At 34.1% G+C, this 27977-nt stretch overlaps 1 protein-coding gene across 3 annotated transcripts in view; it reads right to left on the reverse strand.

The window, feature by feature from the left end:
- Positions 1-27977, reverse strand: part of VPS13A (vacuolar protein sorting 13 homolog A) — a 213835-nt gene that overhangs the window by 6404 nt on the left and 179454 nt on the right. The window contains exons 68-70 of one of the 3 annotated variants that reach the window (XM_037030342.1): positions 22889-23003; positions 5545-5630; positions 1955-2078 (exon numbers count right to left, since the gene is read on the reverse strand). In XM_037030342.1, coding sequence (XP_036886237.1) covers positions 1955-2078; positions 5545-5630; positions 22889-23003 — 325 coding nt within the window. Of the gene's footprint in view, positions 1-1954; positions 2079-5544; positions 5631-19173; positions 20346-21792; positions 22700-22888; positions 23004-27977 lie in introns of those variants that run through there. The other 2 variants (XM_037030343.1, XM_037030344.1) reach the window with 2 other exon arrangements.

Below are 27977 nucleotides of genomic sequence, written 5' to 3' on the forward strand. Positions count from 1 at the left end.
AACTGTCTAGTGGTAGACATTAAACATTAGAGGAACAAATGGAAAGAATGGATTACTGAGGAAGAGGGTGGTACCTACCACTATGAACTATGGGGAGGGCCACAGAAGCAGCAATATGGAGTTTTTCAGTAGTCTAACAATTCCTGTAAGTCATTCCAATCTCCATGCAAATACAGACTGCAGAAGAAATCAGATTCCTTTATTAAAAAGAAAAGGATGGCCCTGGCTGGTGTGGCTCAGTGGATTGAGTGCTGGCCTATGAACCAAAAGCTCTTCAGCTGGATTCCCAGTGAGGGCACATGGCTGGGTTGCGGGCCAGGTCTCCAGTAGGGGGTGCTCAAGAGGCAACCACAAACTGATTCTCTACCTCTCTTTCTCCCTTCCTTTCTCTAACAATAAATAAAATCTTTTTAAAAAATAAAATAAATGATGACTGCTAATACAATATCTCAAAAATAGGTAGAAGGGGAAGAAATCGAGGAGATAAGAAGTTCATCCTTGGAGAGAGAAAACATGAAAAACAACTAGACTAGAAGCTCCTAGCCACTATCCATTACTTCATATGCTCACCACAGGGCCCTTCATTTTCTGAGTGAATCAGAGAAATTCTGGATAGGAAGAGTTTTCCTGGAGCTAATATCCAGCTAATATCCATGTTTTTGGAATGAGGGGTAAGATTGAGCAATGGTCTTCACCGGTTAAAAATAAGGCCTAGGGCAGTTATGCCCAGAAGGTATCTGCTGATTCTGCCTGCCTGTGTCCCTTGTCCCCTTACAATGTTCTCACCCTCTCTTACTCCAACACCTGGCAGTACCATGGCAATCCCAGGACCCCTCCCTGACCAAACTGATTGGTTTCATTAAGGAACAAGCAAATGACCAAAGATGACCCAGTAAGAAGATTTCATTTGGCTGAGCTACTAGGAGTAGACCCTGGAACTTCTGCTGGCCATCCTGTCACCAAAGGAGAGCCTGCTTGAGAATGAAGCCAACAATGAAGAAAAGGAGAACCTGGAGATGGGGGTGGCAAGGAAGGGAGAATGTAGTGCAAGGGAGACAGCATAGATGCCGATGACATCATTTGAGCGTATCTAAGTTACAAGATGTAGACTTAGACTTTTCAGTTACATGAGCCCATTAAATCCCTCTAACAAAAATAACAAAACACTTGGGTTGAGTCAGAGTATTTGCTAACACAGCCAGTGCCAAGGTGGCCCTAATATATATACAGGTAACTAGTAAAATACCTTGAGGCCAAATAACATTATCTTATCACATATACCTACTATATTACTATACCTATATATGACTGCAACCTATAAGACCTAGTGGGATCATTACAACTGACAAAGGATATTGAGTCTACTGATTTACCCAATGACTAGAAATTCACTGTATTTTATATCAGCATTCAAGTACCAGGCACTGTGCTAGCTGCTGGTAATCAAAACAGGAAGACAAATAGCCTCTGCCTTTCAAATTATAATTGAATTGGGAAGATAATATATTATCTTTAAAAAGAGAAAGAATTCTCAACTATCAGCTATGATTTTCAAGTGTGCTTTTGTGAGATTTTCAAAGAAAACCTTTCTGTAGGGTGCTGCTGGGGATTCTGAGATACACAAATGATTTTCTCTTATTGGACAGCAAGCAGTGAAAAGGTAAAGTTCTATTACTGAATATAAAATAAGAACCCAGGAATGTGGCAGTCAATGCAACACCACATAAAAGTAGTGTATTTTTTAAAATTCTAGCTTTTTCTTTAAACCTAAGTGAGAGAGCAGGTGTAAAGAAAAGCCACATGAAGATAAAACAACATCTATAAAAGAGGACGCTTGCAAAAGTAAAAACAACTATTTCAATGTGTTATTTTCAGTTCCAAGATTTTTATATGATCTGAAGAGAAACCAGAGTATCAGTTCCAAGTTTTTTTTAAAAAAATCTATTCACCTTACCTTTGCCTCAATGCGCAGTCTTCTCCCATGAACAATGAATGGCTCTTTGGTAAACTCATCAAAACTGTACTGCCACTCACAGGTAAGCTGTCCAAATGTTCCTTTTGTTACAAATAATACACCACTGCAGGAAAAAAGTCCACTTTAAAAAGCAAGGCACTTATATCCAATGATATAATCATACCTGTAAACACATTCATTGCAAGTATACACAGAACTTCACCAAGACTATGCTAGATCGTTAAAAACAACCTTAATGAAGTTAAAAGAACTGAAATCTCACCAAGTCTGTTCTCAGATCACAATGAAATTAAACTAGAAACCAATAACAGAAAAATAAGAGTATTTCTAAATGCATGAAAATTAGCATACTACTAAATAATCCATGGATCAAAGAATCTCAAAAGGAATTAGAAACTATTTTGAACTGAATGAGAATAAAAATACATCATAACCAAATTTCTGGGATGCAGCATAAGTAATGCTACTAGGGAATTTATAGCATGATATAGTATATTAGAAAAAATAAAGTATTTATGAAGTCAAGTATAAAGGTACTTGATAAAAAATAGGAAAAATTTGCAGAACCATTTATCTACCAATATTTTAAGGAACTTTCATGTAATTAATACTGTAGAATAAATGCTTTTATTACTAAGACTCCATGTAATATGTTTGCCAACCTACATCAGAAAGAGGCTTTTAAAATTAATTATGGTTCTTCCCCCTGATTTTGAGAGAAAAAATAAAGTGATGAAAATGTGTTCTGTCCATAGTAATTCTATTTCATCCTCCCTCCAAAGGCCTTCCTTCCCCAAGAAAGACATCAATTGTAGGTGCAACCAGAGGTTTAAGTTACATATACAGTAACAGCATAAATAACACCTTTTTATTAAAAAATATTTTATTGCAAAATCATAAGCATGTAATTCTGTAACATGGTAATATCAAACTCAAGCACACCATGTGACATTTTAGATAAAGTGTTCAAATTAAAACTATGAATTATTACACCCACATTAGTACCCTGCCAACCCACTCAAGCAGGCGCTGCTTCCGCTGGACCCTGTACATTAAGTTAAGGAACTGAGTTGAAGAAAAAGCAGGCTCCTGACTAGAATGCAAGAGAAAACTAACTGGATTTAGTATTTCTCACCTCAATCCTCTGTCTCTGATGCCCTGGGTCACCAACCCTGGACCATGGAGCTGTGGAACAAGCCCCACTGGCCCTCTAGTGCACCTCAAGCACGTGAATAACCAAAGGTAGGCTAATCCTGCAGCAACAGCAGTCCCTCTCCGTATTCAAAGACACTTTTATCCTCAAGTCTGAAACTTGGAAAGAAAGGAAATCCTAAAAATAAATATTACTTTTCAATGACAACTAAGTCACTTCCCTTACTCTGTCAAGGTTTATGTAACTCCATTTAAAGAGTTCTATGTCAAAATAAGATCATGTATTTAAAAAGGAGAAACATGTATGTAAAAATGTTGCAAGATTTGTAAACTAATAAATTGAGTCTTCTTTAACTTTGATGAATCATGTTTCCTTTAGTCAATGAGAAACAGGGTTAATAAAAACATGACTGAAAATTACTATGAACAAAATAACTGCTGAAGCATTGCTCACAACTACAAAAGTTTAGAAACAATTTTTGATGTAAATTACAGTACATAGTATTAAATGCATATTATGAGGCAATCTTTTATAAATTAAGAGAGATCTCCAACTGCTGACAAAGAATAATCATTAACACATAGATCTAAAGTAAAAAAGTTAAAGTACAGTTGTATATATAATAGAGTCCATTTACATTAAAATACATATGCTTGCATAGGTATAGGATATTTCAGGAAGGATTCAAAGGAAACTAATAAAACTAGTTGTTTTGGGAGTGCAGAAAAGAGGAACTGGCTTCTGGGATGGGACAAAGACTGACTTGTACCTGCATATTTTTAATACCGTGTGCATTTTTTGTCTAAGAAAATTAAGGCACTGCTGTAAATTTTAGACTCAGAAATTATTAAAATTAAAAACAGTAAAGGTTCCACAGTCAACATGAACAAACAAGGTTCTTATATAACCTCACCTTTTCGATAATGAACAAACCACACAGGTGTATTGACCACTCAATTCTATTTAGCCAGGAACAGAAATTTAGCTCTTCAGCCACAATTCCAGTCTCTGCCACCCATAAATCTCTGTATTAAAACTGCATGTGATCATTTTTTCCCTCACTAAAAAACTGTGACTCCTGCAAAACCCTGACCTTCTGAGGTTATGCCACTGTATTTTTACATGTGTCCTTCAACTGTCTGCTTACAGTCTAAATTTGAGTATTTGGTTATAGCTGGGAGCATCCACATAAAAAATGGATCTGTCTTCAATGTTGTATCTGAGGCAGGACAGTAAGAAGCCGGGAAAACTCCTTGGCAAGTACAATGGGGAAGCTGAGCCAGACAGCTGAGGCAAACTGGCCTCATCCAGCACCCCGACTCACCTGCCTCCTTCTCTCTTGCATGATCACTTTTTAAAGCATTAAACACTCAGGACAAGGAGGTTCTGGTCAAACTAGAGATAATATCTAGGCCTCAGTTGTGTTTCAGCTCCAGGCTCAGCAAAGCAGCAAAACCAGGCAAAGCAATGCCAGGGCTGGCAGATGCAAGGACCAATTATCTGCTACCCTAGCACTGACCATGAACCTGCCCCTATATGCTCACTTGATGAATCAGCATACTAACGAACATAATGGGAAAGTTGATATTCTATTGAGATCCTCCTCTGAGGCCTCCCCTAAAATTTGTGCCTTTAGCAAATGGACAAAAACCCTTAAAACAAAGGACCCAATGCACACCTTCTCTCCAGAGCATGCCCACATTTTCCTTCTTCAGGCATGTGTCTGTGTTTCTTTCTCCTAATCACTAAGGGCCCTTCTTTTGCCTCTGTAACTTGTTTTCTGAGGCTCTGCAGCCCAGCTGGCTCATTTCTTCTGCCTGTGACTTTCTCTCTAGAAGACCAAGGCAGCTCTCTGAGCAGTATGCTCGAAACTTCTCTTTGAGTGTACTTTAATTTTGCATGCTAAATAAACTTTCTCTTGAACTAGAGTTCTTGACTCTAAATTCTTTCTTTGCCGAACTCAAGAACTGAGAGCTGACTTTGCTGCTCTCATAACACATCTACTAGCATGAGTGCATCAGTATGTATGATAATGAAGAGTTACCATGAGAAGACTGTGGACTCCTGGGCTAACTGGAAATTGTGTACTTTTCAGAGGGGAAGATGGAACAGTACTGCCTACCCTTGAGAGAACAGTTTTTACTGAAATTCCTGTACTAGTCTAAATTGGTTGAAATAAATTCAAAATTATTTAATTTATAATTATGTCTTTGCATGGCTATGTATTTACCTGTATTTGAGCACAAAGGTAAACATGAAGTTTCGTGAGGTTTTAAGTGCGAGCCTTAGAGCAAAAGGGCCAGCGTTAGCAGGAATCAGTGAGAGAATCTGGAACAAAAGGTGAGTGACAACTGCTCCCTTCAGGAGGGGCTGTCGGTTAATCCCTTAGCAAGTTACATTAGAGAAAGAAAGTTACCTTTTGGTTATCATTAACATATCTGTTTTGTTGATCATGACATGGGTAAAATATTTGTATTTTGCAAATCTTCCATTTTCTATGACCTAAAAAAAGTGAGAGAAAATCAGTAACTAACCCAACTGTAATGTAAGTAATCCCTTATGATCTTCTAAAACAATTTCTCAATGGGGCAAGTCATTAACATATTTACAAGTAAATATATCATCAGAAAAGTGAATATTCACAAATGAATCACTACTTCCTTTTTAAAAGCATCTATCTGCATTGCTTTATTCAAGATTACTTAAGTGTAACTATACTGATCTTTAATGCTGGAATTTTAGAAAATACTGTTCATAGCTTATAAAGTTTAAATAGTTTAATAGTAAACTTCCTGGCTCTATCACATTCCTTTTATCTTAGAAAATATGTTAGTATTTGATCTCATCTGTACAACACATGTAAACACACATACTTAAATATATACATCACATAAATTACTATTAGCTTCCACCTTGCCTCTTCCCTGGCATTTCCCTATCTGCCTCACTAATATGCTTTTTTGGTCAATCTCACAACTCATTCAAACTTAAGGAGCAGAGCATTTCTGGACAAACAGGGAACTCCAGGCCCCAGGTCCTAATTACCCTATGCAGTGGCCTTTAATTTATTCTCAAGGCTGATGAAATACTTTCTATCCATGACACTGTCAACAATTCTTCGTCCCAGAATATATAAAGATAACTATATGTACAAAAGAGACATACTCTTCTGTTCTGAATATTATTATTTGTTCTGAGGATGAAATTACTTTGGCTATTTAAAATATATTGAAGGCTAGGCTATTGTTTTTTAAAGACAAGTGATGTAATTGTGACTAAGATCCCACGAGAAGAGGTATGTTAAGAATTTAGCCTGTGCCCTGGCTGGTGTAGCTCAGTGGATTGAGCGCAGGCCTGCGACTCAGACGATCTCGGTTCAATTCTCAGTCAGGGCACATGCCTGGGTTGCAGGCCAGTTCCCTGCAGGCCAACTCTCAGCAGGGGATGCAAGAAAGGCAACCATACATTGATGTTTCTCTCCCTCTCTCCTTCCCTTCCCCTCTAAAGATAAATAAATAAAATCTTAAAAAAAAAGAATGAGACAAAAAAAAAAAAGAATTTAGCCTAAATGTTAGATCTTTTGAAGAAATCCTAAAAGAGGATATAAAGATTTTAGAAAATTGTGTTCCATGAGGCTATATTTAAAAAAACTAAAATTATTTAGCCTAGAAGAAAGGTAACAAGTAACTACTTAATAATCTTAGTAAAGAAGCCAGACAGGAAGAAAAGTATTCATTTCTCTTGGAGGCAGAAGTTGAAACAATAACAACAATAACAAACACCCAACTATAAGGCATACAAATTAATTACATGGAGGAATTTTCTAATTTCAAAGACCATAATATTGAGCAAAGAGTATCTTTACTATTTTCCTGCAGTAGGCAGGGCAAGTAAACACACATTTCTTGAATTACAAATAAAAAAGGGACATAACCACAGTTGCAGAAGAAAGTTATAAGAATTATTAGGTCACGAATTATGTAAATAAATTAGAAAAACTAGGCAAAATAGGTCATGCTTTAAGAAAATATAAATTTTCAAGAAAAGAAGCATCAAATGTAGGAGAAAAAGGGTAGAAATTATTTGCAGGAGAAAAAGAGTAGAAATTATTTGCAAATGAGATGTGTCTGGAAAACCCAAGTACATAATATCCAGTAACTTTATTTAATAAACACAATAATCAACTTGAAAAATGAAAGAAAAAATCCTGTTTTACAAGTGTAATAAAAGAGGAATTTACACATAAGTTTAACAAACAACATGGACAATTTATGTGATAAAAGCTACAATACTCTACTGAGGGTAATAAGAAAATATGAAAATGAAACCCATGTCTTATTCTTGGATATATAATAATAAAGATGTTATCCTCCTATTTTTATTCACATACACGCACACACACACACACACACACACACACACACTGTGATTCCAAGATGGTATTTGGTAGCAGCTTGTTTTGGGGAGGGGGAGAAATGACTAGACAAAATTATACTAAAATCTGTCTAGGAAAAAAAAGTGATAATATTCAGTAAGTTATGAAAGGAGAACAGGAACTAGTCTAGCGATATTAATACAATTTACAAGTTGCAGTACTGAAACAGTCTGGTACTGGTAGAAGTTATATACAGACACATCATAGAAAGAGTGCAGATTATAGAAACTGACCAAATGGCACGCAGGACTTTATAAAATTCTATATATACAAATATAGAGATTTGTGAAATCAAAACAGCATTTCAAGCTCCTGGACAAAACCATGTATTATCAAATAAATGGTGTTTCAGGCAACTCACTAGCTAAAGCTGGATCCCTACTTCTCTCTATATACCAAATTAACTCCACATGAATCACTTATTTAAGTATGTTGAACAATATTATAGAAGTATTAAAGAATAACATTTTAATATTCTTAAAGTGGAAAAGGCTTAAATATAAAATACAAAGTCCATAAAATTTAAGGTAAAAAAATTTCTTAAGTATATGAAAATCAAACACTATTAAATGGCAAAACAATAAACAAATAGACAGAAATAAAATAAACACAAAAACCAAAGAAAAAGTTTGGAAAACATCTGTCAATACAGAGATATAGAGCTAATTTCATATGCAGAGAATTCAGAGATATAAATAAGGCAATATAAAAATGAGCAAACTAGTAAGAAAAAGGGTAAAATTTATGAACAGTGAGTTCAGCAAAACAAAATAAATTAGACCAATAAACATATAAGAAAATGTTCAATTTAATTCAAAATCAGGAAAACGCAAATCAATTAAATGTAACCTTTGAGTCTGCAATTCCACTGCTAGGATTTATCTTGTACAAAAGTATCCCAAGATATACATATAGCAGTCTTCATGGCAATATTGTGTTAAAAGCAAAAAATCTAAGTGTTCATTAGTAGAGGATTATTTAAATAAATGTAGTATAGCCATACAACAGGACATTATGTGCTCAGGAAAAAGAAAAGGTAGATGTGTGTAAAGATGCAGAACGATGTGCAACATAAGTAAAATTACTGAGAATGGACTGGAGGGAAAGCAGAAAGAGATACATGTATACTTATTTACATGTGGACAGATCATTTTTGGAAAGGTTGGTAACTAACACACCAATCTGTTCCCTGCACTTATCTCTGGGCTTGGGAAGGGTAATAGTGGGGGTGGAAATAAAGCTTTACATTGAACTTTACCTCCTTTTGTTTCAGTTTTGCGGTTATCTGAAAATAAGTTAGCTTAAAAGTATTTACTTTCTTTTTTTATATGGTCAAGTTTTAAAATCAAGAATACAAATGTTGATCTCCAGAACATCACTGCTACTAGAAGTCACAAGTCTATACACCCCATTAATAGATCAAAACCTTTAAATGACTGAAAAGCTATGGTTTACCCCTAACCTCAGTACCTAGCTTCTATTTAAATACTGTGTTAAGTTTGGGCATTGCAGCTGAGCCTGCCTCTCTTCACCTTCCACTTTTCGGACCAAACTGAAATAAAATCTAACCTGTGCATATATGCAGTTAAACCAATTTCAATAGTCACAATAGCATTTGGTATAAATAAAAGCTAAAAAAAATCCAAAAAAGTCACTTCTGCAATGTTTTCTGGAGTTCATCAAACACCTTAGCTGCAACACCTGAAGAATGAATGACCCAAAACAGTCTACTCTGAATAATGAACTACATTCTTTGTTAATAGAATGGATATATTTGAGTTAATGTCAAAGATACCTCCACATACAGCAACATTTTTCTGGTCAGTCTCCACTAAAACATGTGAATATGGAAGAAGAACAGCACCATAAGCAGAAGCTAAAACTCTGGAAATAAAACCCACAGATGCATGGGAGAAAATGTGATATTTCAGCCATCAGCTTCCATCATGCTGTAAACTGAGTCTACAATTATCAAGCTTTGGTAACAATTTCCTGCCTATTTACTTGATTTTATAACATCCCTTCACATGAAGCTTTATATTTTTTTTCAGAATGTCATTATATATTATTTTAAGGGGAACCCCCCACACACACAATTTTAGACCAGCAGGAATGTTATTGTAAACTCACTTTTAAACATGAAGAAACTGAGGATCAGATAAATTGTCTGATCCATCCAATTTTCCCAACCACATTGTATGGCTTGGTTAGACTGCAGTTAAGTGACTTGTTTGGGGACATATTGTCAGTTGCAAAAGTGGGCTCAGTGGAGTGGCTCCTTTACTTCTAATTCCAGTGCTTTCACTATACCATGATGTCTCCTCTTATGGTGTAGGTCACACATTTCCCCCCAAAATAGCTACCTCAAAAGTAGCTTCAATACTCCCGGGTGCTGCATGGTGCTGAGGCTGGCTGCTAAATAAAGCAGCTTAGGCTGCCTGTTCTTGTTTGTTTGTTTTAGGGTAACAGGGTCCAAATAGTTTATTGTTAGCATCCTACCTTTCTCCATCTGAAAGAGATGTCATACATGAATGTTTTTGCTAAAATAATTTGTGATACCCTGTAAAATAAATGAACTAGCAAAACCGGGGGCTAAAAATCACTATGTAGAGCCTTTGCATAAGGACCAAGATTTAGGAACTATCTAATGTTGTGGCTGAAATATCAAGTACTATCCAGTACTTTAGATATGTTAGCCTGATTTAACATGCCATAATGTTAAAGGAAAAGCAAAATTTTCCACATTCACAAAAAGTACATATGAATTACCCATCACTTTTAAGAATCTCCTTAAATAAGTGAACAGGAACACAAAGGTAACTGCATTCACTACATTTAAGCAAAAGGTTACTGGCATCTTTCCTTTTGCATTAGGAAAGATGAGTATGCGGACCTTAATTATCAGATATAAATAAACCCAAACAAAATTTATCACAAACTAAGAAACACACAGAGAGTAGGAACTTGAACGACACCTGTGTCAGGGTTAGCCTCTACTAACACCTGTATTTCCTGAGAGATCTGCCCCAGTGCTTTAGAAAGAGAACACACGCTAGAAACCACTATGCAGAAAACAGTGCTAACTCAAATCACACAACAGGTATGAAGTAGCAAAGTTCTATAACAAAAATATTTCTGGAAAAAAACCAAGTAAAGTATGAATAGATAGATATTAGGAACAAATCAGTACCACAGAAGGTTTAAATCCCAAACAATATCCAGCTGTTCCTCAGTATCCAGAGGAAATTAGTTCCAGGACACCCTCTCCTCCCAGCCCCAGTACCAAACACTCGCAATACCCAAGTTCCCTAGTTGGCCATCCATAGCTGTGGGTTTGACATTTCGGATTCAATTCAGTATGTAGTTGGTGGAATCAGCAGATACGAAGGGCTTATTTTAAAGTGCTAATATTAGCTTTAAATATATTTAAGACAATTGGATAAAGGGTAGCAACACAATTTGGCTAAAGACAAGAACAAAATTTTATTAATACTAATTTTTTAAAAGATCATGGGGAATAAAAGGAAAATAAAATTCATCAAGATGAAAGATAAAGTAAGAATGCTATCAAGCAAGAAAAACCAACAAAATTCAGGCAGGTAACTGTAAATGAAAAGACTAAATGCTACCATTTCTTAATTATTTAAGACGTAGACAACCTGTTCAAAACAATCCTATCTTTAGAAAAAATGTAATTGATAAGTATAACTTCTTTAGTTATATGATTAAGGGTTATGAAAAATGGTTTACTAATTCTCTTCAAATACGAAAACCGTTGAGGACCACCACCAGGAAAAACAGGCATTCAACCAACATGCATGACTGGTGCCAGCAGGGATGCCCTGACCTCAAAGCTCACTGAGTTCACATATATATAACAGAATAAATATAAACAAGAGCACAAAAGGGATATTTAGCTTATTCTGTGAGGCAAGTTGGTTAAAAAACAAACAAATCTTATCGACTTTTACCAAATCTAAAGAGGAATTAGCCCTTAATCCCCCGCACCTTTGTCTCTGCCCATGACAATAATCTGTTTCATTTGTCAGCCAAACTATAAACTTATGCTCACTGTTCAGAGGGTGCAGGAAAGCTCAGGATAACCCTCTGACATAAAATCAAATAAAATAAACTCTTTCTTAAGAAAGGTGAACTGTCATCAACTGGTTCATCTAAAGCCGTCTAGAAAAAGGAAAGTATTATATTCATGACATAACATGTGCACTGACAACAACAGACCAGTAATCAACCTACCTAACATATTCTAGGAAAAGGGCCAGAGAGGTTGGTTAGAGTAATAGTGTAAATGAGTAGTTTATAAGACTCTCTAACACACTTCCAGCAGAACCTCTATGAGTAACATTTATGACCCATAATACCATATATATTTGAAAACAGCATTTATAAAATACTATATAATTCAGAGCAGTCCAAATAATTGAGGCTTTATTGTTTCTACTGCTCAACAATTAGTGTGTGAAAACTGTCCTGGAATTTTAACTAAATTATTCTATTAATCTACAAAGAAAAAAGAAGGATATGATTGAATGATGCGTTTATTTTGGTGAAGAGGAGACAAATGAGGAATATAGAATTATTTAAATGATGACCAGGAGTTAGAATCAATTGGTATCCATCTGGAATAATAAAAATATAACAACAACAGGTTTTTAATAGGCATTGTATTAATAATCATATACATTACTTGTTTTAATCTCCACAAAACCACTAGGCGACTCTAGGTATTATGTATCTCAACATCAAGGTACTGTTAGGTGCTGTGACTACCTCTATTTTACCACCTGAAAACTGAGGTCAGACAAGCATAGTAGAATATTATACAGCTAATAAAAGGAAAGGCTGGCACGGAACTCCTTTACTTGGTTCCAGAATCCAGGCCCTGAGGAACAGGGTCCTGCTACATCCCAGTCAATTTTATTGTTAAGATGCGCGTAGAAGAACTGCATAGATTCCAGTAGATGCACTGGCATTCCACTTTTACAACTCACTAGAACATGAGTTCCGATATCCCACAAGCTGCCTCCTGCCTCTTGCAAGGCTTCAATTTCATGTACTACCTGGGGATCACTATCTCTTTGGAAAATCGGGCATATCTTATGTGTCTCTCAATCCCCACAGTTCTTTAAAGCCTCACATGTAGCAGCTAATCAACAACTGGGAATGAGACTGTGAAGATCCAACACTATAGGACTGGACTCTAATAGGGCATGTGTTTTATTCCCAATCACCAGAACAATAAAGTTCATTATTATTATAATCTCACAACATGAGAAGTAATCTTGACCACTCTCTTCAGAGCTATAACCTTAAGACCCAGAAGAGTGTCTAATACATAACTAATAGGAGTTTAACAAATACTTGTAAAAAATAAGTATGTGACATTACAATTTTTCTTTGTATTCATATAAACTACCAAATCATCCAGGAAAAATTAAATTACACATATATAATTATACATTTACTCTTTTGGAAACTTTAAAATTGAAACTAGCCTGGCAATTTTTTTCCAGAAAGGTTAACTTTACATGAAATATCCAGTCACCCATACCTGTATTCCAACAATGTAGGCTCATGAAATTTCTAACTAAAAAAACTACCTAGATCCAAAGTACCACAAAATATCTAAATGTACATTTCTCCGCATTGCTTCCTATAGGGTTCTTTAGGGTTAATTTTCACTGAAAAGTTGGCACTAAGTTCATTAGTATCATCGTCCATAGTAACTACAACAGAATAGCAATTCATTTGAATTTATAACTAAAGACTCTTAACTGAGAAAAGTATACAAGGTGCTTCCTTTCACTGATTACATTAAATTTTGTTTTTAGATGAATGAAAGAGGCCTGCAATCTAATTGTGTATGAAATTGAATTTTCATAGGACATTTGGCCAATAAACACAATACATTTTTCATACTTACACTAAAGTCTTCTAACAACACCATGGTAGTGCTGTTATAAAAAAATCTGATTTAGCTTTACCAACTCAACTTCTGCTGAGAATTTTAGTGCTTTTCAAAGTAACCAGGCAAAGTTATAAGGCAAAGCTTTAACACATCAGTAGAGAAGTCCTGGGTTGAGTCCCAGGTTACAATTTAGCACCATTAGCTAAATAAAGGCTAAAAATCCTCAAAACTAATACCGACTGCAGAGTTTTAGCCCCATTTGTACAACTGCAGTATGAAGAAAGAAAGACTCAAGTTGAATCTACTTGAGCCTAACATTTCAGGATTTCTTTTAAAGTTAAATGTACTAACTTTTCTATTTTAATAGTATTTATCCTTCCTTAATATATTTAAGAAATGCAATGATGACAACTTTTTGGAAAAGAATTAGGAATGAAATTAATCTCATTCAAGTTACTGATTTAGAAAGAGAATTAAAAATTCCATTTTCCACTTGAGACAAAGAGAAAACTGGAACCTCCCATAAGTGGAACTACTGCCTCAAAAAAAAAAAAGATATAATTTCAAAGCCTTACGCAAAAAAAAAAAAGGATTTTAAGGGAATACTGGAGGATTCTAAGTGGGGTGAATCACTCTATCAGGACAAAATAAAGTTAGTGTGACCTATTACTAAATATTTAAAAGTACGAACTTTTGAAAATGATGTGCCAAAGACTCTCCAAGAGATTTCAGTTAAACTAATAAATGAGGTATAGCAATTTAATCCAAGCTGGATAAGTAATCTCCATTTCCATTTGATCTGCTTTATCTGAGATGCTAAGAACTCTCATTGCCTGGAAAATAGAATTTGGCTCTCTTCACTTTTCTCATCCCATTCAGAAGTATGGTTCTGGACAGGAAGCGTTCCAAAATGAAGAGTGAAATCCAATAAGCCTTTGTCTCCTAGTTCTTATGCACTTACTCAAAATTTCGGAGGAAGCCAGGAAGAGTTGAGTCACTACTCTGGTGATCTGACTGCCTATGGGAAGCCCTTTCTCCAGACAGCTGTGATTCTCCTCCAGAAGGAAAGGGGAAGGCCACGCGGGTGAAGGCAGTTATCGTCCGACTGCAATTATGGCAGTGTTTGAAGCTAATTCTAAACATCTGTCATTTCTGAAAGAAAAGAAATATACAACAACGAAAACAGCCTCCCTTCTACAAAAACTTACATCATGGCAACTATGGTATCTCTAAGAGAAGCACAAGATTAAAAAACAGCACAGATAGAATTTAAAAATATCTGAAATGGATAAGAATACACTATCCCCATTGGACAACCCAGCTATCAATACTAGTATACAATGAAGGAAGAAGACAAGGGTCATACACACACACACATTTTAAGGGGCAGAAATTTTTTTAAAACACATAGAATCAAAGGTAGAAATATGTTCAATCAAAAACAAAAAATCTTCTGTAAGAAAAATCAGCTATAAAAATAAAGGAAAGGTTTTGTTGGCTATTTGTGCATTCTGGAAATAAAAATCAGGCTCTCCATGTTGGAGATGAATCTATACATAGGTCATTTTAAAAATCTTTACAAGTTAATAATTTTGTTTATAAAAGTTCACAGTAAAAATATATAACAGACATTTATATATTTGGATCAAAATCACATACATAAACAATTCAAAAAGGAAATACATCATCAATGGTGGAGGGAAAAAGATAACTTTGCTAAGCATATATTTCTTTAACAATGTAGAACATAATCTACTTTAATTTTTGAAAATGTTCATGCCTCTTGTAAAATACTAAAATTGTAGATTGAGAATATTAGCTAACTCATTCATAACAAGAATTTAGCTTTTTCCATGGAAGTATGAGTGCGTAAATTTTTAACTTAATAGAAACCTCACATTTTAAAGAATATATTCAGAAAATCTTTGTAGACATATGTAGTTAACAGGTTATTAATAAGTTACTATGGTACAAAAACAAGCATGTCTAGTTAAGAGGGATATATTTAGCTTAATCTCTGACTTTTTTCAAACACAAGTAATGATTATAGTATTCTGACTGTTCAAATATGTAGCCATACCTAAGATACAGAGGAATGGCATAATACAATTTAGTAGATGTTTCTGTTACCATTTCACTGTTCAGAATATACATATGCAATGAAGGTTACATTAAAAACAAATTTTATAAAATTATCAAATATTTATTTAAAATAATATTGGAGGTACACTGTTGCTATATATATATATATATGTATGTATATATATATATATGAGTCAATATGAAATAACTGCTAAATAAATTCATCACAATGATTGAGAAAGAATTATGGACATGAAAATGGTCTACCACATTAAAACAAAAAATCTATGAACCCCTAGATATGATAATCATAAATTATTCTAATTTCCTAAGAGACTTATTTAAAATCATGTATTTTATTTTTCTTTGATTTCATATCTCCTATGTTTTGCATAGTACTACTTGTACTCACTCTACTTTATGAACTCATTCATTCACTGAGATAAAAAATCATCTAAATATTTTTAATTGGTCTCCATGTATCTCAAAGGTGCAGGAACAGAATAACAAATAATATTGACATTCTTTTATATATGCACCCCTATGTTTACTGCAGAATTATTTACAACAGCCAAGAAATGAAAGCAACCCAAGTGCCCATCAATAGATGAGTGGATCAAAAAAGTTTTGGTGTAAATATACAATGAAATATTACTTGGCTATATAAAAAATAAGAATGAAATCTTACCATTTGTGAGAGTATGGATGAACCTAAAGGGTGTTATGCTAAGTGAAGTAAGTCAGTCAGAGAAAGACACATATCATATTATTTCACTTATATGTGGAATCTAAAGAACAAAATAAATGAACCAACAAAATAGAAACAAAACAGACTCATAAAGAGAACAGAATGATGGCTGCCGGAGGGGAGGGAGGTTGGGGAACTGGGAAAAAAGGTGAAGGGATTAAGAAGTACACACTGGCAGTTATGAAACAGTCACAGGGATGTAAAGTACAGCACAGGGAATATAGTCATTAACAGTATAATAACCCTGTGTGGTACCAGGTGGGTCCTGGAAATATTGAGGGAACACTTTGTAAAGTACATGACTGTCCAACCACTATACTGCACACCTAAAACCAACAGAAATGAATACTGAAGGTAAACTGTAACTGAAAATGAAATAAAATAGACATTCTTTTTATATATCCATCATAAGTATTACTTGATATCAATGAATAATCTGTGTATCTTATTTAGACTCCACAGGACCTTCAATATTTTTGGACTATGAAATTTTAAGTTTGCAATTAAATATATAAAACAAAAAACAGAGGATTGGAGGGGCAGTAGAGAAAACGTCTCAAATAAAATTTTGAATGGTGGTCTCTAGTCCTCTCATTGATACAGAAAAGTGTGATGCACCATGTCACCACAGGGCTTAAAGTAGACAGAATACAGCAGCTGCTACTACAGCAGTCTCCATTCTGCAGTGTGTGGGGCCTTTGGACGTAAATACAGCAGCATGTATGTCATGCTGACCACTGATGTTCCAGTCACAAATCAATGAGGCTCCATCTGCAAATTTTAGTGACATGTCATAAAATCAACACTCAACACTGTATCAATGATAGGTGTTTTGAACTATTTCAAAAAGTAAAATTTATAAAATCCTGATTATTTTAAATATAAACAAACAAATTTATTCTGACTTCCTTTTCTGTAAGGAATATTGAAGTTGGCACTATTGTTCTGGATTTACATTTGTTATCTATCTGCGATGTGAGCACTAATTCATTTTACTTACAGGCTCTTACAAACATATCTATGGTGATGGGTATCCACAATTTCATGTAAAATTTTCTTCCTGCCAGTTTTCAGTATGTTACTCAAGTAGCAAGTAGACACAAACAAAACAGAAAATGAGTGATTAGTTTTCCTTAGGGAAAACTCTTTTTTCTGTATTAAGACACAGATCACATAGAAGTTTGATTATAAATAAAGTTAAAGGACATGGGAAGGAATGGTATTACATATTCGTTCAAACACAGCTTTCTCACTTGACTTTCTTATTAAATGGATACTTCCATTTTAAAGTTTTAATTATTTACAGAGCCACTAATAAACAAAAGATCTGCTCATCTTGTTAAAGTCTCAAAGTTGAACTCTTTTTTTTTGTACATTTGCTGAGGAATAAGAAGATACAGGGGAACCTGGGTTGTCGAACTGAATTCATTCTGGAATACTCTTCGAGAAGTGATTTGTTTGAGAACTGAATCGCCCAAGCAGCGTGTGACTGCTCGAGCAGGTGTCAGAGTGAAAGGGCTGTTGGGGAGGGAGTCAAGACCTGAAATGCCGTTGGACAACTTGGTCAAGAATAGAACTGTTTGAGAACCAGGATGTTTGGGAACTGAGGTTTGACTGTATTTTTGTACAGGCCCTACTTCTCCATCAAGAAAACTGCAGTGTAAAAGAAAAAACCTCATTTTCTATATATTTGATGAGGAGTAAGAAGGGTATTTGGTTCAGGTCCTAAATCTCCATCAAGAACATACTGATGTAAAATAATGTTATCCTTAGTCTCAAACATTTCTCTAAAAAAAGGAACAAAATATTTTTAAAAAACTGAGAAAGTAATACCTGTGGTCAAAGAAGTTTAAAAAGAATACTTCCCAGTGGCAGAGAACAGAAGGGAAAAGGGCAATTAAACTATCAAAGAACATATTTCATTTCTAAGGGCTAAAAACAAGAGTAGTGAATCCTTAAGACCACTAGAACAAAGTTTGCTAGTTACTAGAATGTTGTTTTAAATCTTTTCATTGTTCAAGGCATTTTAAATAAATGTAATCCTACTTCCAATTTTCTTTTCATTAAAATGATAATCACTGATGAAATATCCCGGACTTTTTCCAGATAAATTCTTAAGGATCTTTATGGAACCTATGCTATAGAGTTAAGTGTCACAGACCAACCACAGGAAAACTCATATAACGAGTAGTTTAGCATGTTTTCTTTTAGAAAAGTGTTGTACCTAGCAAAGTGGGAATAGAAGCCAAGGAACACATTCCTCCAGCATACACAATACATAACACCAGGCTGTGTTCTTTACAGCTTCTAACAAAACCAGCGGGCTTTGATTTTGGCCGAGGGTGACAAAGCAGTGGATGCGTGACAAATTGTCTCTGACACAAGTAGTGACTATTTCAATGTACACTGTCTTCATTTATTCACTTATTCCAAAAAGGTAAGAAAATTACTTTGATGAAAACAATAATTAAAGTATTTTGTGACTCATATTTCTTAGTCTTAGTATACACAACCTTGGTTCCTTTTTAATTTGAATGAAAGCTAGGCAGGTAGTAATTTCAAGAGCTGCTCATTTTTTAGCTTCCCTTTCTGTAAGTTCAATTTTAAACAATCATTTTCTAAGAAAGAGAAAAGAGTGATTCACAGAAATAAAATCTTGATAAACTTAAGAACTTATATGCATGACCCATGGACATGAACAATGGTCAGGGGTATTGCTCAAGTGGAGGGTGCTGGGTAGGTGGGTGCAAAGGGAGAAAAATCAGGACAGTTGTAATAGCATGATCAGTACAATATAGTTTTAAAAAGAAATTAGAAGAAATTCAAAAATCATGGGCTGCATTAATTAAGTCAAAAACTGAACAAGGGAATTACTGCAATCTAACATGAGTCCATTATTAACAGAGTGCATAATGTAATCCAAGTCAAATGTCCCTTTGCTGATCCCAAAGCACTGCAGTCTAAAGGGATTAAACAACATAGCACTATTTTTAGAGGGGTTTTTAAAATAGTACTTTGATAAACAAACGGGATAGGACTAGACAGGTTCAGTAGGTAGAAATTATAAGAAATAAAACCCTTCAGTACATAAAATATGAAAATTTGCTCATAGAGGCACAGGTAACATTTTTCCAATATTACCAAGAAAAACTATACTTACAATAAAAATTCTCTGTCCTGAATTAATTTATATCATTTTATAATAGGAATACAGCATATGGATATGTAAGTTAGTACGTAAATATAATGACTGTAAAACCAACTTCGTTCATTGTTTTACTATATGTATGATATGATATATATTATGTATAAAAAATAAAATAAAAAGTAAATGAAAGAACACTTTTCTTCATTCACAGACTATAAATTATCACTTCCATGACAAATCATAAATGTTCCTTATAATAGTCCAAACTATATGACTTTAGAATAGAACAACAAATTTGTATTGCTTCAAATTACATATTTATTATTATTAAAAGAAATTTGACAAAAATACTTCTAACATGCTGAAGGACAAAATATTGGCTAGCTATTATTATTTTTTTACACAATGGCATTATGTGACAGCCCAAAACATGTACAAGGAACATTAAAAATGAAGTTTTGCTAATAAATAGATAATTTAAGATAAGGTAAAGCCAGTTAACATCAACAAAAAACTTAAGTTTAACTTTAAACTTTAAAGATAAACTGTATTACAAAACTACAAAATATATACAAACAAATTCTATCATATATAATATGCCATATTTTGGATATAAAATACATTTCTCTGTGCTTAAATAATGCAATTATTTTGCTTTTTGATATGGTGTAGAAAAACATTTTGAAAAGGAAAAGTATTTTGATTCACTAAAAATGGGCACATGAGTGTTACGGTAGCAGTCATACAAAACATATTAATGAAATATTTTAAATAAAAGGACAAGCAACGTATGAACTTGAACATCTGAGTTCTGACTAATCATCATCATCATCATCGCTACTGTGAGCCATAATCCATTCCCTGCGGACCTGAATTTTCTGTAAGCATGTCGGAAGGAGAAAGAAGCACAATGTTAGTTACGAATGACAAATTCCTTGGAAAACATGTAAACTTATAGGATGTTCAAGGAATCAGAATAATTTTGAAGCAGACATTTCAGCTGAGTAGGACAGTAGTTATGGATATAATCTCCCATAACTTAATAGACTAAGATTAGACTCTACTGGCTGCTACATTCAATGTATAGAATAGTCTGGTGATACCAATGAAGTATTCCAGGGATATATTAGAAATATCCTATTTCTCTAGTAGGAAATTTGATTGACCACTAGGAAGCACTAGAATAATGTGCTACTTCCTAGATAGAAAGCTACACAATGAAGGTATATTTACATTTAATAATTATATAGGGGCATACATAATTTAGTAAACACAGAGCACTATTTTTAGAAAATTAAAAAATAAAAGGAGAAACATTTTTAAGTATTAAACACTTTCTAAGGGTATCACGGTTAAATCTAAACTGATAAGATTTTACATCCTGTTTCTATGTCATCTCTTTACCACAGTATTCATATATTTTAAAGTTTTTGTTGACAGTACAATAGAGTTTTGATCGAAAGAAGCACTGTAACCACCAAAGCAACAACCCAGTTCTGATACCCATAAAAGAATAACGTTAATCGCGAACATCCTAAGGCATCTGGTAAATTGTCTAGGTATTCTGGCTAATACTGTGTTTAATTTTCTTGTTAAAAACAAATAATAGCCAAGAAGGATTATGAGTTTTCAGTCAGTTAAATGGCTCTTTTACTAATAAATGCAGAGACTGGCCTACTAAAATAATATACATATTTTTAAAAATGTAATCAAACATTCTGATTTTTAAATCCCGAAGTTTAAAGCTTCATAAAACAATTAATGAAGATGTACAATAGTTACTCATCAGTGAAATCAAGTTATCAACCCTGAGAAACATCTATTATCTCACGGCTTTTTAAATGTATTCTAATACATAATCTGTTTTCTAATAATGATGATGTATTTCTAAATTCTTATTTATTCATTCTAACTTATATTAAGGTTATCAAAACAGTTTCTTAACTATTTTTAGTTGTTTAGTAAGATGTGATAACTATTCAGTTTAGTAAAATGTTAGTGACCTGTTGTGTTCTGAAAAGGGAGGCAAGTACCGAGTAGAAAGGTATGTTTCAAGTGGATGAGAGGCATAGGTGAGTTCTGCAACATTCCCCCCTCCCACGGAACGACACACTGCCACTGCAAGGACTGTACCAAATGCCCAGGACAGCACAGCCTCCCACTCGATTGCCAGTTCCATCTCAACACAGCATCATGTTAATGACTTAAAGAATATTTTAAACACAGTATCAAATCACTTTACTAAATATCACACATTAATTCAACGGTTATGTTTTACTACATTAGATGAAAGTACATTTTATGCAAAATTATATGCTCTGCATGCAGTGAGCAAAATAATAGAGTTTTATTGATCTTTATCACTTCAAATATGACAATATTTAAAATTTCAAGGCTATAAAGGGTCATATTCCCACAGTATATTACTACCCTGAATATTTCCAAGTCTGTACAGCATAATAATTCCTTGTTTTCAAAAATAATTTAATTTAGTATTCTACATCTAAACCACACAAACCACTTTAAAATGGTAAAACCTATTATGATGTATATTACCTATGCCATAATCCAGATTTTTCAAAAGTCCAATTCACTAATAAGAAAGTAATCTGAACAGATACAATATTCTACCACCAAACTGTCTATTGTTCCAAAAGCCAATTTTCCTCACTAAAACGTGTTGGGCTTTCTTGTGAACTACTTATCAAATTCCACAAGGTTTTAAACTACAGAAGCATAAAGACTATAGAAGCATAAAGACTATAGAAGCATAAAGCAGAAAGAGGGTTTTGGCCACTTGAGCACCTTCAAAAGAAAAACACACGAACCCAGGAATTTGAATTGTAATGGTACTGATTTTTCTCCTTATCCATGTCTAATTGGACATGAGAATTATATTAGGCATAAAAGCTCCTACTAGCTTGATAAAGAGAATGAAGCGCCCCAAAACAAAATGGTCTAATTGGCTACAAAGTACCACCAACTATGAGGGAATATAGGCACAATGGCTTTCAACAAATCTACCAAATCCAACACAGAACTAAGAATAACCTATGAAAAGATCAGATTCACTAAAAATCCTATATAAAAGTTACCAAAGCAAAAGTTTTTCTTTGTATTTAAAACACTGAAACAGCTGTACGTAGTTTGTAAATTTTAAGACTACAATCTACTGTTGGCTTTCACTTGCAAAGTCATGCATTAACTCTTTTCATATCAAACTTTTTGATGCCTGTAAAAAAGAAAAAAAAATCTCATAGTAAATAAATGTACATTAAAACCTAATTAAATATAAGCAACTTAAAAATGTAATTAAGCAAATCATAAAGAAGTTAAAAAAATCTAATACATATTAAAATATTATACAATGACATTTAATAAAGCTAACTTGACTAAATTAATTTTAACTTAATTTACGCACCTGTAACATTTGATTTCCAGTACCATCTCTCAACCTGTAAGGTCGAATAACTCCATCTTCATTAAAGAACCTAGGGGGTCGCAGACTCTGCACTTCATCCGAAGTCTCTGTAGCCCTAGAGGGAAAAAAACATAACTTGATTTTAAAAAATATTCAAAGATTGGTAAGTAGTCTTTAAAATGCAGTTACTAAAAATTTTTCTTTTGGATAAATTAAGACTACTATACCACTTCTTTTTCAAAATTTGTCTTTATGCCACAAATAATGTAAATTCTTTAGAAAAATGTAGAACTGCAAAGAAATTTGTTTATAGCAACTCTTAGACTTTGTAGATCAGAAAAATCAGGAAATGACGACTACTGCTTTTTCTTTTCTGATTTAAAAACTTTAAATTCTTTTTCCTTTCCTCTGATGCTATCTAGTTCTTCCAGTACAATGCTAAGTATAACAGAGGTTTTCAGGCATCCCTTTTTATTCCTAATATAAAAGAAAAAGCCTCTAAGAGTTCTCCAAGAAGTACAGACATTAGCAACATTTTCTCAAAGATTTTATTAATTTTTTTAATTTTTAAAGAAGGGGAGCAAGGAAAATGAGAAAAAGACCAATATGCAGTTGCCTCTCATGCACCCCCTACAGGAGGCCTGGCCTACAACCCAGGCATTTGCCCTGACTGGGTATCGAACTGGTGACCCTTTGGTTTGCAGGCTGGCGCTCAATCCACTGAGCTACACCAGTTGGCTGTTTTGTTTTTTAAACACATCTTTTGTCAAGCCAAGGGAGTTCATTTCTACTTTTAAGTTTGCTTACAGTCATTTCTTGGTTATTGTTACTGTTCCTGAAAATCTTGAATGGGCAATAGATTTAAATAAGATTTTTTTCTTTCCTGATCATTGCTGTGACCACATGGCTTATTTTCTTCATTCTAAATGCTATAAATCTCATTATATGGTTTTCTAATGTTCAAATATCCTCAGATCCCTCACAGTTTTACTTGGCCTTAATATATATTGTTTGAAATACATATATGCATCACTGAACTTGGTACTTTAATATTTTATTTAACATTTTTAATTTATGAACCTACATGAGAATGGTACATTTGTTCTTTAATTCAACAAATATTCATGCATTCAATAAATATTAATTTATTACATAAATATACCTTACCACGTAATGTATCCACATATACAGACATATATACATGCATAGTATTAATATTTCTGATTAAAAGCAGAGATTGGCAAAATTGATAAAAATAGACTCCAGTCATATACAGGGTCTGGCAGAAGTAATGCCTGCCTGAGTATGGTTGGTAGGGTAATAATATGGCTGTAATAACTTATAGTTTTAATTTGAACATTTCACTTAAAATGTCATATGGTGTGCTTGAGTGTGATATTGTTATGTTATGAATAACATACTTATGATTTACATACTTAGGATTTTGTAATAGAAGAGTCTGTAATAAAAAAGGGGCATTATTTGTGCCGGACTCTGTATATGCTGTTTGTAAGTAGCTCACTTTGAAGTCAGAGACACAAATAAGTTGAATGTAAAACAATAGAAAAAAGATTTTTTTTAGAGTCATGTAAACTATAACTAAAGAGGAGCTGGAATAGTTATAGTAAGATAACAAAATTAAAGAAAAAATTCTTATTAAACACAAAGACAATTTATCATGAGAAAAGGGTTAATACACCACAAAGACAGAAAAACTGTAAACATGCAAGTACTTAACAGTAAAGCCTGTAAATATACAAAGCGAAAACTGACAGAATTGAAAAGAGAAAAAGGGCTAGGATCAAAGGTAGGAGATGGGGATGGCTGGGGTGGGGGGGAATGGAGTGAGGAAAATGGAGAGAACTGTACTTGAACAACCGTAAAGAAAATAAAAATATAAAAATAAATGGTACAATATTAACTTATAGCAACCACAAACAGACCAATAAAAGTAAGTCTCTATAAGAGAAAAAGACAACTTACTAATAGTACTTATTTTAATAATGGATACCAAACAGAGGATCAGCAAGGAAGAAGACTTGAACAACATTATAGCTTACTGGCCCTAAAAGACATCTCTAGAACACTCAATCCAGTAACAGCAAACAATGTATTCTTCTCTTTTTTGCTATCATTGACACTGTTAGAGACGTCCTCCACTTTTCCCACCTTGTCCACCTCCACCTAACACTGGCACTTCTATTCAACAATGCACTCAAGGTTTTAGCAAAGGCAATTAGGCAAGAAAAAGAAACAAAAGGCATGCAGATCAGAAAGAGAGAAGTAAAACCACCTGTATAAATCTTAATGAATCCACAAAACAGCTACTAGATAATATACAAATTTGGTCAGGTTGCATAATACTAGGTCAATAAACAAAAACTAGTTGTATTCTTATATATTAGCAATACACGATCCAAAAATGAAATTAAAACATTTATAACAGCACCAAAAATAATAAAATACCTGGAATAAAATTAAGAAAAGAATACATATACTGAAAACTACAAAACATCATTTAAATAAATGAAAGACCTAAATAAATAGAAAGACATCTATTTTCAGAGACTGAGAGACTTAATACTGTTAAAATGACAATAATCTCCAAGTTGATCCATAGATTCAATACAATCCCTATCAAAGTCTCTGCTGTCTTTTTTGCAGAAATTGGCAAACTGATCCTAAATAATTCATATGGAAATTCAAGTGTCTCAGAGAATACCTAAACAATCTCAAAAAAGAAGAACAAAGACGACTCACAATTCCTGATTTCAAAACTTACTGCAAAGCTACAGTAACCAAAACTGTGTTATTGGCACAAGGATGGACATGCAAAACCATGGAACAGAACTAAGAGTCCAGAAATAAACTCGAATTTATGGTCAGTTGATGGGGAAAATGGTATTGAAATCCTTCAGTGGGGGAAAATAGTCTTTTCCACAAATGGTGCTGGAAATTTGGACCCAACCTCTCTTCGTATACAAAAATTAATCAAAATGGATAAAAGACCTGGATTTAGAAGATAAAACTATACTCAGCTAGAAGAAACTATAGGTATAAATCTTCATGGCCTTGGAGCAGATAATGCTTTCTTATATGTGACACCAAAAGCTGAAGCAACCAAAGATATGGATAAATTAGACTTAATCAAAAACCACTATCAAGAAAGCTAAGACAAAACACAAATAAGAGGAAATGCAATCTAGTTTCCAGAATATAAAGAACTCTTACAATTCAACAATAAAGAGACAACCACTCAATTAAAATATAAAAGAATCTGAGCAGACATTTCTGCAGGGAAGACACATATACATGCATATATATATATATATATATATATATATATATATATATACACACACATACACAGACATATATGGTCAGTAAGCACACAAAAAATGTTCAACATCATTAGTCACTTGGAAATGCAAATCAAACCACAATGAGATATTACTTCACACATAATAGGTTATCTATATTTTAAAAAGCAAAAAAGGAAAATATCTAGTGTTAGAATGTAAAGAAATCAAAAACATTTCTTGCTCGTGGGGATGTAAAATAGTGCAGCTGCCATGGAAAACACTTTGGCAGTTCTTCAAAAACTTAGAGTTTATCAGACCAACTTAGTAATTCCACTTCTAAATACTATAAATCCAAGAGAACTGAAAACATGCCCACACAAAACTTAAACATGAATGTTCTTAACAACACTATTCATAAAAATCAAAAACTGTAAATAATCCAAACACCCATCAGCCACTGAACAGGTGACCAAAGGTGGTAGAGCCACACAATGGAGTATTACCTGGACATGAAAATGTTCTCAGTAATGCTACAATGTAGATGATGTTGAAAGCACCCTAATGCTAGGTGACAGAATTCAGCCACAAGAGGCCACACATTGTATGATTCCTTTTACATGAAATGTCTGGAATAGGCAAATCCACAGAGATGGGGAGAACAGTAGTTGTTACTGGCTGAGCAGGGGAGGGAAATGGTGAGTGACCACTCATAAGCACAAGGCTTCTTTCTCCAGTAATGAAAATGTTCTGGGATTATAGAGTGGTGATGATCACACAACCTTGTATATATACTGAAACTACCTGAAACGCACACTTAATATGGTGTGTTGTACAATATGTAAATTATATCTCAATTTTAGATACTACATATGAGGGTGTTTAAAGCAACATTATATAGAATGAGGTTATATGAGAGGGAGGTAGATGTGGTTATAAATTATAAAAGCGCAACACAAGGTTTTTGTGGTGCTGGAATTGTTTAGTATCTTGAGTGTGGTGGTGGGTACACAAAAATAAACCTGATAAAATTGTATGGGATTAGTGCACATACAAGCAAATATGTAAAAGTCAAATGGGAGGATCTGAATAAAATCAGTGGGTTATGTCAATGTCAATATCCTGCTTGTGATACTGTATTATGGTTTTACAAAATGTTAGCATTGAGGAAACTGGGCAAAGTACAGTGGTTTGAATGGTGGTTCCCAAAGATACAGACTTGAAACCCTGGGATCTCTGAATGTTATTTTATATTATCTCTGAATGTCAAATCCATGCAGATGTGATTAACTGAAGGATTTTGAGATGAAGTGATAATCTTGGACTATCTAGGAGGGGTCTGAATGTCACCACAAGTGTCTTCATAAGAGAGGCAGAAGGAGATAAGACACACAGAGGAGAAGGTGATATGAAGATGAGGGCAGAGACTTAAGTGATGCAACCACAAGCCGAGAAATGCCTGCAGCTACCAGCAGAAAGTGCGAGAGGCAAGGTGCAAATTCTTCCCTCCAGAAGGAGGGCTGTCCTGCTGACACCTTGACCTCTGACTTCTGGACTCCAAAGCAGTGATAGAGTAAATTTCTAATGTTTAAGCCATCAAGTTGGCAATAATTTGTGACAGCAGCCACCAGAAACATAAATATGGTGTATGAGGACTCTCTGCATTATTTTCTACAACTGCATATGACCCTAGTACCTTAATTTTAAAAAAGACTACCACATGGCAAGCAACAGTCTAAGAGCCATGGAAACACAAGAGCCGCTGCATTCACAGGACTTACACACCAGCA

Source organism: Sturnira hondurensis, unplaced genomic scaffold, assembly GCF_014824575.4.
Source record: "Sturnira hondurensis isolate 20B ecotype Veracruz unplaced genomic scaffold, ASM1482457v3 Scaffold0020642, whole genome shotgun sequence".
NCBI classification, from domain to species: Eukaryota; Metazoa; Chordata; class Mammalia; order Chiroptera; family Phyllostomidae; genus Sturnira; species Sturnira hondurensis.